Genomic DNA, 13,248 nt, shown 5'->3' on the forward strand with positions numbered 1-13,248 from the left:
CATCAGAAAATGATTACAGAATCACTCATTTTTCTCCAAACTCAGTCTTAAATACAAAGCCAAAGAAAACCATCATAAATTCCTCTCAATCCACCAAATTTCAAATAATACAGACAATTCTTTGGCTTTCCTTATACCTTACTCTACAGACACAAATTCAAATTTCTGAAATGAATATATGGTGAGAATATTAATAAACTTATCTTTGACTAGGGAAAACAAAAATCAAATTCTTAAACTTCAATAGGGAAACACTGAGAGGAAAGCAGGGCTTAAAGGAGCAAGTATTCATATGCACATATAAGCAAATTCCCTCCAAATCATTACTAAGTAAAAATTTCTTTCAACAAGATGTATCTCATACTTCCTTCCCAACATATAAAATACAGAACTTTCAGTAGTCTACCTTTTCTCAATCAATCCCCACCAACTCTCTAAACCTATCAGTGTTACTTGTGTTAAAAATTTTAAAAAAAATCCACAGCTCTACTCTCCAGCTCAAAGCCACAAATTCTGACACACCATAATCTACAAAAATGACACAGAACTATCCTTCCTCAGTTTTGCCCCTAAAATTTACATTCTAATCTAAATTAATCAGATTTATTACAATGTCAGTATTGCAAAATTAGTAATCCCTGCCATTTTGTAATCCACAAAATCCTTTAATTTACAATGGTTTCTATAGAAATTAAGGCTACATATAAGTCTATTTCCAAACAGGATAAACATTAAGGCCCTAAGTGCTTGGCCTAAAAACCAAATGAGATATTAATACACTTTCTATCCTCTGGTATACAGAAAAGCCACCTGAAAAGTTTTAATCACAGTAGGTTCACAAATGGAAACAAAATAGTTACTGTGCTTCAAAATTGAAAAAAAAAAAAAAGAGAGAGAGAGAGAGAGAAAGAGAAAGAAAGAAAGAGAATAAAATACTAACCAATCTCTGGCTGTAACGAATCCTTTCTTCTTCGGGTTCCATCTCTCACTCTTGTTTAAATTACTGTAAAGAAACCACTCCAGGGCTGCCTTCCTCTTCCTCCTTAGGAACCAGGTTGCAACACTAAAGAATAATGATACAAGCAGAGATGAGAACTCAGCCCCAAACTCAAGCTTTCTTTTCACAGAAAGATTTAAGAAATATTAAGTTAAAGGCTCTCTGACAAATCAGTTTCCTCTTCATCAGTCTGGGACCCCTCTGCTCTGGGGCAAGTGGTTCCATGCCATGACAAACGTTAATCACATTACAACAGTCAGAGGCCTAGGCAAAAGGAGATGATGTTGGTTTCAGTTCCTTGTGGATGGGCCACACCACTGTTTCTCCCCACAGGATTACAATAAGCCCCCCCCACCCCACCCTTGATGGCAGCAGTAGCAAAAAAAAAAAAAAAAAAAAAAGGAAGGGGAAGGATTTTTATCTGTAGAGAGCTGACCAGGTGAAGCAGGCACTAAACAAATCCGGATCCCAATCAAACGCATTCTTGCTCACTGATATTAGAAACTAAAGAAAAAGGGGGCAGACTGTATTTAAAAAAGACAAGAAGTCTGGATTTAAAGAAAGATTCCAAAACAATTTCCCATACCCCTCTAATAAAGCCGTACACAATCGCCACTTTCCTTCCTAGACTCCCTGGATCTTTTCATTCCCAAACCAACACTCCACCCCAACAAGATGTGTACAACTCTTGAACAAATTCAAGAGAGTTGCAAATCAGGGACAAAATTCCATTAGATCTTTTTGGATAAAGTAATCAACTAAACGAACCCATCTATACAGAAATAAGTAAAAGACATCTTTTCTAAAAATTAAGACTGGTTTGCGCGACAGTCGATCCATAATACCAAGAAAGGTTTTCCTTTTTTTCTAAATATTCTCAAGAATAATGGCTTCCATAGGGAATGCAGGGTGTTTTTTTTTTTTTTTCTTTTTTGCAACTACATTACAGCCACGTTATTAGCATCCTTTCAAAACTGCTACAAGACCAGAGGACCCAATGACACAGTTTGCAAGAGCAGTTCGTGGCAGAGCCCTCCTAGAGGAAGCCCTAGTCCCAAGTCGGGAGGGAAAGAAGCCGTGTTTGCACCCCCTGGGCGAGGACCGCCGGGGACCGAATGCAGCCAGGGCCGAAGAGGAAAAATAGCAAATCTCGCCGGGCTCCCCCAAGGAAAGGCGCTTCAATGGTTCATCCATCGGAAAAAGAAATAGAAACTTTACATTAAGACTTTAGATAACACGGTGAACCAAACTTCCAGGGGGGGGGGGGTAGGAGGGGGAATCTCACCGGGGATTTTGCTCGTGAGTTCTTGTCCAAGTGAGAAGTAAAAGATTCCAAAAACTGAGAGGAAAAATTAAATCCCAAACGTCGTCTTCGTTTTTTTTTTTTTTTTTTTTCCGTGGATCAACCCAGTATCCAGAGAGGGTCACAGCGACCCGGAAAAGAGGAAACAGTTGCTGAATCAAACCTCCTCTTCAGGCTTCGGAGACCGGGAGTCGGAGGCGTCAGGAGAGGGGAGCGCGACCCCTCGGCGCCTCCCCCGGGGCGCCCCCGCCTCCCCCGGGCCAGCGGTCAGCAGCCCGAGTCCGAGCCCCGGGCCAGCCTCGGACGCGGGGAGCGCCCTCTTCGCCGTGCCCTCCGCGAGCAGCCGCCCGGCCGCCTCTGGAGCCCAGGAGCGGCGGCCGATCAGCTGAGACCGGCCGGCCCGAGGCTCCCCGCGCCGCCCCGGCCCCCCGGAACGCGGGCCCTGGCCCCGGGGGGCGGAGAGGGCGGGAGCGGCGCGGCGCGCCGGGCTGGGGGCCCGGGCTCCCCTCGCGTCTCCCCCTCAGCCCGAGCTCCGCGCTGCAGGACGAGCCCCCGGCTACTCCCCAGTCGCAGAGAAGGGATTCCGGGGGATGGGCCCCCTGGCGTTGCCCCTCCTCCCGGAGCGCCCCCTGCCCAGGATAGACGGAGCGGCGACAGGCCCAGCCGCTGGGAAGGTGCTCTGCGAGCCGCAGCCGCCGCCGCCGCCGCCGCTGCCGCCGGGGAGGGGTGTTGTTTCCCTCACACAGGAGGAGCCGCTGAAGCAGCCGCCGCCATTTTGAACCCGTCAGACTCTCACATACACACAGCTCTCCGCGGCGCACTGCGCAGGCGCCGCCCCCCCACCCCTCCTCCGGCTCGCCTCCACCCCCACCCCCCTTCAAGCCTCCCTTAGTTTCTTACCGCTCTCCCGGGCGCACGTGAACGCGCACGCGTCACTCCTCTCTAACGCGGACACTCCGCGGCGCGCGCACGCGCGGATGCGTCGGCCTCGAATCGCCCGCGCCCAGCGACGCCGACGCGGCTCCCCGCCCCCCTTCACGTCAGCCTGCCCGCCCTCCCGCCGGCCCACCGCCCCCGCTCCCCCCAGGGCCTTCTTCCTGGGCTGGGGACCGACCCGCCGCTCGCGCCTGCGCGCTGGCTAGGATCCTCCTCCGCGCGCCCTCCCTTCCCACACGCCCTCGCTCGCACACACACATTTCGCCTCCGTGACCCCGCCCCTCGCCGGCCAGCTGCGCGGCGGCCCTCCCCCACCTCTCCCGGGAGGGTGGTGACCCCCCCGCGGTCCCCCACAAAGCACAACAACCCCCCCAAGCAGTAAGGAGAAGCGCCCCGTTCCCCTTCAACCGCCCTTTGCCCCAGTTGGCGCGTCACGGTCACACAACCTGAAGGCCGGGTGGCCTGGGCCAGAGCAGCCGTTGCCCGCCTCAAAGCGGGGTCTCCCGGGGTCAGGCTGCTGGGCCGGGCCGGGCCGACCTCTGCGCCGTGTTCGGGCCTGCCCAGGGCGAGGGGCCGCACGGAAGGGGCGCCTTCCCCCGAGCTGCCCTCCCCTTGCCCGCCAGCCGGTGGGCCGAGGGCGGCCTGCCCGCCATCCCCAGGCAGGCCCCAGCGCCCCCGCCGCGGGGCCGGTTCGCCCACGACTCGGGGGGCTCCTCGGTGTAGCGGCTCGGCCCCGCCTCACCCACTCCTCGCCGCTCCGAAGGGGCAGGAAACGGGAGTAGCATGTCTGTCCTGGGCTTGGCTCCCCCGGGGGAGCTCCGGGCGCTTGACAAGGGCGTCCACAGGTACCAGGCACGGGAGTGGTCTCCGCGACGGCCCGGGGGCGGCGGCGGCTGGCGCGCCCACTGCGGGCCCGAGGCCCCCGGGGAGCTGGCCCTGCAAGCCCCCGCTCCTCGTCCACGCTCAGGTTTCCGCAGCGCCGGTGCCCCCGGCGCCCTGGGTGGGACGTGACCCCGCCCCCGGCGAGTCGGGGCGCCCCCCACGGAGGGGTGTGCGGGTCGCCACCACTCGCCGGGCCGCCCCCGCCGCCCCGGGCTGCGGCGGGCGCGGGAGGCCCGGCTGGGAAGATGTCTCCTCTCGGTGCGCGCAGCTTCGCGCGAGGGTCAGCGACGGGGCAGCGGCCGCCCGAGCCGCGCCGGCCCTGCCCACGAACGGGCTCCCGCGGCTCGACAGCTGCCCGACGGGCTACCCGGCTGGGGACGTCGACGGAGCCGGGCCAGAGGTATCTGAGCAATGCCATGCGAGCAGCTCAGCCGCGATCAGGGCATCTCCCCAGCCAATCTCGTGCTTTGGGGCCCGTTTAAATTATAAATCCCATAAAGGACCGTGGCTTGGGCGTTAGGCATCCGGGTGGACGCTTGGCTCCGCTACACTCTTACTGAGAAGTGTCACACAGATCTTTTTCCCCTGCCTTCCTACTCTTTAACCTCTGGGATGGGGGAATTCCGGGGGGGGGGGGTGGGTAGAACATGGAGTGAATCATGTAACTTCTATCCACAACCTTCAACTCTTTTAGGAAGACGATCGAGAAGGACAGTTGAAATAACGACAGCTCCTGTTTCCATCAAGGTTTGAACTCTTGGGTAAAGGCATTATGGACACCCAAGGTATTATTTATTACTATGGGATGTTTTTCTACATGAATACGTGGGGAATTTTAAAGTCCTTCTCTGCTTTGTTTGAGAGCATCCTTGGGAGTCAAGCTAATGTTTCTGGTAGTATTGTATTCATTTTAAAGATAACTTAAGTATAGAAAGGTTAAACAGCTTGCCTGATTACTTGAACAGAGAGGAGTCCAGCTCTCTGCAATAGCGGACTGCAACACTCCCAACCACAAAAAGGTTCATTAATGCACTTGTGATGAGCCCCTGGTGGTGTATGGAACTGTAGAATCACTGTTATGTACACCTGAAACGCATTTCCACTGTATGTAAGCTGGAATTAAAATAAAAACTTTTAAAAAATGATTTGTTATTATGGTCTGACCCTCTTGCATTCCGGTCACTGGGAAATATTCTTTGTTCTGATACTAGTTTTGTTCAGACTTCTTAGATTTTCAGGAACACTGATGTGAAGATCTTCATCAAAACCTATCAGAACTACAGCCTTTTTAAGTCTTTCAGACTACAGTAAAATATATTTTTAAAAAAGCAGTCTTTCACACCAGCTTTACCAGATATGGTCCTAGAGGCAACTGGCTATCTGTAGGTACAGAAAAAGGCAGCAGCTTGTTTTAAGTGGAAGAGAAAGACTTTTGCCATTGTCAGTCAGATTAAGCAAGTGTTAGGCCTCATTGCTATTTGCAAAATACATGCCTTTATTTACTTCCCACCTGTCTTAATAATCCGTGGGATACTTGGGGGCAAAGAAAAGGAGGAGTTCTCGAAGTAGCTCGATGTGTCTTGCCCTTTATCTTAATATCCCGAACCCCTTAAGTAACTAATCCTCAACTCTGAGTGAGTTGCTCATCTTCAGCAGATGCCACCTACAGATTTAACCCAGGTAGGTACCCTGGATGGAAACACAAGAAGGCTCTAAGAACAATAACAGTAAGACTTTGAACAGAACTGCAAGTAAGTAAAGGTTTGTCAAATTGCAACCACCTTTTTTCCAGTTGAAAACTAGTCTGCATGGAGGAGGTGGCATGAAAATAGCGTTTAAACAGATATACACAATGCATTTTCCACAAGCAATCTTTGTTAATATTTGAAAGCAGATGTACATGGAAAGATGAGAGATAGATGGCAGTGATGCCCCCAAAATCACAATTGGAAGAGTGTATTTTGAGGCTCACTGCTAAAAGAGACATTTTCAATAATAAAGCTTGGTGATTCCCCAAGACGGGCACTAGAACTATGAACTGTATGACTTCAACTATAGCTGCAGGGAGATGGTGGATGCAGAGTGGTAAATGAGAAGAAAGAAAGGTGCCTTCTAGAAACATAGAGGGTAAGATCCCTGGCTGGAATAAGCTGGCACCTTAATAAGATATTAACAAATTCTGCTTTTTAAAAAAGTTTATTTATTTATTAGAGCACAAGCAAGGGGAGTGGCAGGCAGAGGGAGAGGGAGAAGCAGGCTTCCCACTAAGCAGGGAGCCCAATGTGAGTTCCATCATGAACTGAGCCAAAGGCAGACACAACCAACTGAGCCATCCGGGCACCCTAAATCTCTGTCTTCTTGAGCAAAGCTGAGACCCAACAAATTCTAAGAGTCAAAATCCAGATCACTCACTTCTTTTGGGAGATTTTACTGGGTGGAAGAACTGCAGAGTCTCGCCAACCAAGTTAAACTATTTCTAATTTCTCTGCACCCCTTAAATGTTAAGGAGAAAATAGGGCTGTCCCAAACAGTGGAAGTCTAAATCAAAATAGAGAAGTTCCTTTCCTATGCTAGCCTGTGAGGTAGCATAACCAGTGGTTAAAAAGCTTTGACATCAGAAACTACAGGTCTACTCTGCTACTATTTATTTGATCCTAATGAACTCCTCAAAGCCTCCATTTTTCATCTAATGAAGTGAGAGAATGCCTGACTCTCGAATAATGTCTTAAAGCTCAATGTCTGGCACATAATAGCCTCCAATTATGAGCATTTACTATGTCTCTGACCTCTAGTTTTAAGGAAAGTTTTAAAGATGCTTCATTATTTAGGCAAATTGATGTGGAGTGTAAGTAGTCACTTAGAGCTTCTTCTCCTCTTTCCCTTTCTGGCGCCTAGCCTTTCTCTCCTCCCCGCCCCTGATGTTTCTAATCTCTATTTTCCTCTTTTCTGAATTCTATCTACCTCTCTCTCATCATCACCCCACTCCTGAGGTTTCTTTCTTTCCATCACCCTGCCAACTCCTTACCTGTTGTGTCCGTTCCTCTCTCCCAGCTCTGTTGTCACCTACTGTATCCTCAGCAGAGCAGAACTTGCTTGCCCACTTCCCCTTACCCATCCATTTGGGGCAGTTAATCACATGCTCTCTCTTTTTATTATCTCCTAAACATCTCCCTCCACCTCCTTCCACTAGGCTATAAGTTCCTTCAAGGCAGGAGCCAGGTCACATTTGTATGCATCAGAAAACCTTCCAAAATCAGTATCCCATACTCACTGTGTCAACCTTAGGAGAGAAAAAACTGAGTGCTGGGTGATTTTGAGTTTTAAGGGATAAAAGTTTTCTTTTGAGTATGGAAGTAAAATCTGAATTGATCAGGAGAAAAAAAGGAAGCCAGAAATGCCCTGAAGATTGTCATATCATTGAACATGAATAGCATGAGAGTCTTGTAAGTTTCATGGAACATGGTTGATCCCTTCTGTAGGACTACCAGACCACAGCCCTCCCTGGCTCACTGCCTCCTTGCTGCCATTTTTTTCTAGGCATATAGCCTGCCTTTGTGTGGACCTGCCTCTCTCGACTCGCGGGGTTGACTTTGGATTTTGGGGCAGCTAGAGCAGCATCTGGGATCCACCTGCTCTTTTCTAGCCACACTTTAGCAGCCTTGCTTTGCCCCGGGGCCAGGCCACCCTCACTTCCACTTCTAAAAGGGAGAACTGACTCCCTGCCTTTTTCAAGAGTGGATCTTGAAAGATGCCAAGCCCTGTGCCTCACTACACCTGTGCTTTGTTGGGGGCTGTTTCTGGCACCCCAAGGTTTCCGGGTCTATTTACAACCTTATGCTTGTTCACTGGCTAAACTCCTGACAGTTGACAGTGCTGCAGCCACATCCCCAAGGGGCTAGTTGCCTAAACACTTAGGCTTGTCCCTGGATCTGCCCAGTGGGTCTGATCTTTGTCCATCTTCTTCTTCAAGATGGGCCCAGGCCCTTAACCTAATAGGAACCCTGTTCTCTCCTTAATAAAACAGAGAGGGACACCTGGGTGGCTCAGAAGTTGAGCGTCTGCCTTCTGCCCAGGGCGTAATCCCAGAGCCCCGGGATCAAGTCCCACATCGGGCTCCCTGCATGGAGCCTGCTTCTCCCTCTGCCTGTGTCTCTCTTCCTCTCTCTGTGTGTGTGTCTTTCATGAATAAGTAAATTTTAAAAATCTTAAAAAAAAAAAAAAACAGAGAAAATGACTCCTGCCCTGTTTCCTGCTGAGATTATTGTAGAATCAAATGGACTAATGCACATGAACACCCTATGGAAGCTAGAAGACAACACATTTAGACAGGATTGCTGGTTCTCCTATTTTTTCTCATTTCTTTTTTTTTTTTCTTACACGAAAGATTTGTCATGTTACTGAGTACCTTGTGCCCAACTCTACATTTAATGCTTAGATGGAGACAAGAGATTTGAAAATTTAAAAAGCTTGGCTTTTTACTTTTGAAGACTTCACATCATAGAGGACATATCATGAAGATGTGACATGGTGGGGGATCCCTGGGGGATCAGAGGTTTAGCGCCTGCCTTCGGCCCACAGCGTGATCCTGGAGTCCTGGGATTGAGTCCCACGTTAGGCTCCCTGCATGCAGCCTGCTTCTCCCTCTGCCTGTGTCTCTGCCTCTCTCTCTCTCTTTCTCTGTATCTCTCATGAATAAATAAATAAAATCTTAAAAAAAAAAAAAGTTGTGACATGGCTTACAGAACAATCATCATCACAGTCAATCACCAGAAGATCATGTAGACAACAGAATCTGGAAAGAGAATTTCACTTGGATGTGGGCCCTGGGGGATAGGAAACTTTGCACATTTTGTTCATTTTCATTGCTGCACCCCCAGTTCCTAAAATAGCACCAGGCATAGCAGGCACTCGTTCGTCCGGGTTTATTGACGCAACAATAAAGCAGTGTAGCAACGCTTTCGAGAGACAGGAGTTGGAAGACTAGAAGGCTCTGAACCCTTGCAGGTAGTTTTAAATTTTGATAGAGTAAGAGAGGCACATGGCTTCTGGAGCAGAGGGTTGATGTGACAGCAGTTGTTGCAGGTGAACTATTCCTGCGCTGTCACTTCAGATGGAATAGAACTCATGGAACCTAGAGCCCCTACTACTGCAAGCCCAGCCAAGAGGTAAGGATGCAATTCTTGGGCCATGTGCTTCACCATCTTTATTCCAGTCTCTCTTATGATCCAGTCTTCCTGCTCCATTTATCGCTACCACCTCCAGTCCCTGGGAGTATAGCTTTTGATGTGATATTATAAACTTAATATCTCTAGTCAATTTTTTTTCCAAAATGCCTCTTTAATTATATTGTAATATTTGAAGTGTATAATTCTAAAATGACCATCTTTTTTTTCCCCCAAAATGCTTGCTAAATATTTAAACTCTGAAATGTATTCAGTTGTCTTTTTCTTTCTGGCTAAATCTATTTTTGCACTCGCTGGGGGAACCACAAGAAAATATTGACTGCATTTAAGGTGAGATTTTCATGTTGTACTTTTTGCAATTATACTTGATTTGCCACACAGCTTGGGGGCCATGTTTTGATTTTGTCACAATTACTAGTTCTTCTTCTACCATTGATCTAATTATCTTCTTGTTGGTGAGTTGCATATTCTTAGTAAACTTTCTATTCCTGTATAATTTTATTGGTATGAGAAAAGTGGGAGACACTCTATGTGTATGCCTTAGCCTTTATTATTGAAACTGATGGAAGATTTACCAATGCCTATGTTTTTAATGAATATGTTTGTATTGGTGAAGGCTTATGCTTTGCAAAAATGTTGGTATTTTCTATAATATATTTAAGCAATTTCTGTTTCATTTCAGTATTTAGTACGCATTTACTATTTCCTATATTTTATGCATTTTTATAGTCAACCAATTCAGAAAGTTGGGCAAATCAAATTCACAAATCCAGCTTACTAGAAGATAAATATAGAATCTGCAAGGTCTTCCTTTTTCTGAATCCACATTATTCCTCCTGAAGGGACCATATTTCTTTCTATATGCATTTAAGTTGCTCCTTAATACACCGGCATATAATTTGGCTGCTATTGATAAGAGAACAATGCCCCTAATTCCCAATACTGTCTCTTCATTCTCTAATGTGCTTCTGATGAAACCTGCCACCCACTGTCTCACGTTTGACTGGATCTCTGTATGACCATTAGCATCATCTACCACAAAATACATGCCAGTTTTTAACTACCTGCTGGGTCCTCAAGATTTAAAATATAAAACTTGGACCTTGACCTCAAGGAGCTTACAGTTTAAAGAGAAAAGAAAAAAAACCCAGCTACTTCAAAACTGTCATCCTGCATAGACGGACAACAGTATGGCGGGGCTGGAAGCAGAAGTAGAAGCACTTCCCACATACTTGAGGAGCTGCAGCAATACTTTTCTCTCTCCCAGAACTTCCTGATGCATTTACTTGGCGCTGCGCTAACTTCTTCCTAATAATCTGTGAGGCCCTCATCTATTAGGGGACATTAGCATTGAATCACAGAACCTTAGAGCTGGCATGGAGCTTGGAGGTCATTTAATCCAACCCGCTCATTTTAAAAACTGGCAGTCTGAAACCCAAAGATGTTAAACAGCTTAGCCAAGGTCATGCGGCTAGTTTAGTCATGAAATTGGAACTATAAACCATGTCTTCTGATAGCTGATTTTTCTACTACTACTCAAATTGATGGCATTTTTAATCATCAGATCAAACATCATTCATGTGTTCCCTCCCCAGAAAGAGCACCAGCCTGTGCAGGACACCGTACTTGGCACTGGGGTTGATTGCAACATGAATGTGCACAAGACCACGTTGTGTTGGGGGGGGGGTTGTCAAATGACCATATAAATTATCCTCTAAACTGAGACCTTTTTAAAGAGTGAAAGGCTCTAATAATAACTATATGTACCTCAGGTATTAACTAGGACAGTGCCATCATGAACATCAAGTCTGTGCAGGATACATACATGGTCTGTACATGATACTGTGAGGGCACAAAAGTGGGAGGGGCCAATTCTGCTGTGGGGGGAGGGGTGCCCAGTCACGGAGTCTTTTTGGAGGAGGTGATACTTGAAAGTTACTGGGGTTTGGGGACACCTGGGTGGCTCAGCGGTTGAGCATCTGCCTTTGGCCCAGGGCATGATCCTGGAATCCCTGGATCAAGTCCTACATCGGGCTCCTTGCATGGGGCCTGCTTCTCTCTATGCCTATGTCTCTGCCCCCCTCTCTCTCTCTCTGTGTCCTTCATGAGTAAATAAATAAAATCTTAAAAAAAAAAAAAAAGCAAATGGGGTTTTGATGTTAACCAAGAAGACAATGGAGGAAGGACGTAGCAGGACAGCTAACAAAAGCTGAACCAAAAAAACAAAAAAAATTTTTTTAAATGCTGAACCAGCAAAGTGGGGAAATTCTATCCTAGAGGACCTCTCCTACCATATTCAGCAAGCAGATGGGGCACAGTGACCCGCAGTCTCCCTTGGATCCCAGCAGGTGTTTGGTCATCGAGGCAGCAGATATTTACTGAGTATCTACTAGGTAGCAGGCACTGCTATAAGGCCCTGGGAATACCATGGACATGACAGGCAAGTGGCTGACCCAAGAGACAATGTGTTGTGTAGTCCTGCAGGGACCCTGGAAACGCACTGTCTGCATTCCCAGTCCAGCTGCATCGTGCAGCGAATATGTCACTTTGCTCAAGCCACAGAGCTCTTAGAGTTTCAGTTTCCTCATCTGTAAAATTGGGTGGGGTCCCTCCTCACAAGTGGCTAGAACACAGTAAGTGCTATACAAGTTTGTGAAATAAAACTGAGCTTACAGTTAATCAGTAGAACCACAGCAAATTATATATTAGGAAAACTCTATAAAGAAATTAGGAAGGCTTCTCTGAGGAGGTGACATTGGATTTAAGATCGCATAATCAAAAGGAACATTCCCGGGAAAGGTAACTGCTTGAGCAAAGGCCCTCGGTGGGAATAGGCATTCATGTACTCAGCAGCAGACCAGAGAGGCTGAGATGAAGAGTGGTATGAGTGGCCAGGCTGGGTCACACAGAGCTTGCCACAAGCTGGGAATATACTCTCGGGGCAGGGGCAGCCCATGGTGGTCATGGACGCAAGAACTCTCATGCAAAAGCAGAATGCTGGAGAGAGAAATTCAGGTGTTCTATCAGTTTGAAAGAATTTGAGGCTATGGCCTCAAGCAATAAATCTGGTATGGAGAGGAGAATGGAGAGGTAGAAGGCAACTCCACAGGATCTGGTGACACAGACTGAGTGGGAAGTGAGTCAGAGGGAGGGGTTACTGCTGTGCTTCTACCTCTGTTGTATTTGCTCTGCCACTCCCACCTGAAGTGGGGAATCCAGGAGAAGCAGGGGCAGGGCCAAGAGGATGGGGTGAGACTGGAGCTCAACCAGGGCTGGAATGGAGACGACTCTGCACCCAGACCATGGGCGGAAGAAGATGGCCCACAAAGTGGAGGAGACCAGAACTGAAGGGATAGGTCTAGGAGGACTGTGTCTGGCTCTTTGAAGTTGCTCGGTTATTGCTTCAAGAGAGAATCACTGTAGAAGTATCCAGCAAAGGAAGAGGAGCCCATGAAAACAGCTGAGAAGGAAAGACCAGAGAGGGAGAACCCAAAGAAGGAAAGTGGCATGGAAGAGAATGTCAAGCAGGAGGGAGGGATAAAGGGGAAAGATGCAGCTGGAAGCTGGCCCCTGGATGGGGAACCATTATGACATCACCTTTGACAATAGTGTTTGTGCAGATGGGGGTGGAGTCAGAATATGATGAGCCCAGCACAAATGGGAAGAAAAGGTGGCAAGGGTATACTCTTCCCTCTTGTGACTTGGCTGTGAAGACAAGAGAAAAGGAAGACAGGATTGGGGAGGCAAAGAGGGAGAAGTTGTGATGGGAAGGAAACAAGCTTGTGTGTGGCCTGCAAGGGGACAGTAGAGAGAGAGCTTTGAGATGGAACCTGGAAGTAAAGAAGGAATAGAGAAGGAGGTTCTTTGTGTGGAACAGCCAGCCAGGATGGCCTGGCCCTGAGATTAGGTCTAGCTGAGACAAGACACCTTCCTCTGACCCTGGAAAG

General features: G+C 47.9%; 1 protein-coding gene across 9 annotated transcripts in view; it reads right to left on the reverse strand.

The window, feature by feature from the left end:
- KDM2A (lysine demethylase 2A) overlaps positions 1-13,248 on the reverse strand; it is a 151,215-nt gene that overhangs the window by 111,227 nt on the left and 26,740 nt on the right. For 5 of the 9 annotated variants that reach the window (XM_035701596.2, XM_049096845.1, XM_035701599.2 and 2 more), the window contains one exon: positions 941-1,063. In XM_035701596.2, coding sequence (XP_035557489.1) covers positions 941-982 — 42 coding nt within the window. In that variant the 5' untranslated portion in view covers positions 983-1,063. Of the gene's footprint in view, positions 1-940; positions 1,064-2,282; positions 2,704-3,200; positions 3,346-3,682; positions 3,704-3,978; positions 4,116-13,248 lie in introns of those variants that run through there. The other 4 variants (XM_035701595.2, XM_035701597.2, XM_025446222.3 and 1 more) reach the window with 4 other exon arrangements.

Source organism: Canis lupus, chromosome 18 (assembly GCF_003254725.2).
Source record: "Canis lupus dingo isolate Sandy chromosome 18, ASM325472v2, whole genome shotgun sequence".
Taxonomy (NCBI): domain Eukaryota; kingdom Metazoa; phylum Chordata; class Mammalia; order Carnivora; family Canidae; genus Canis; species Canis lupus.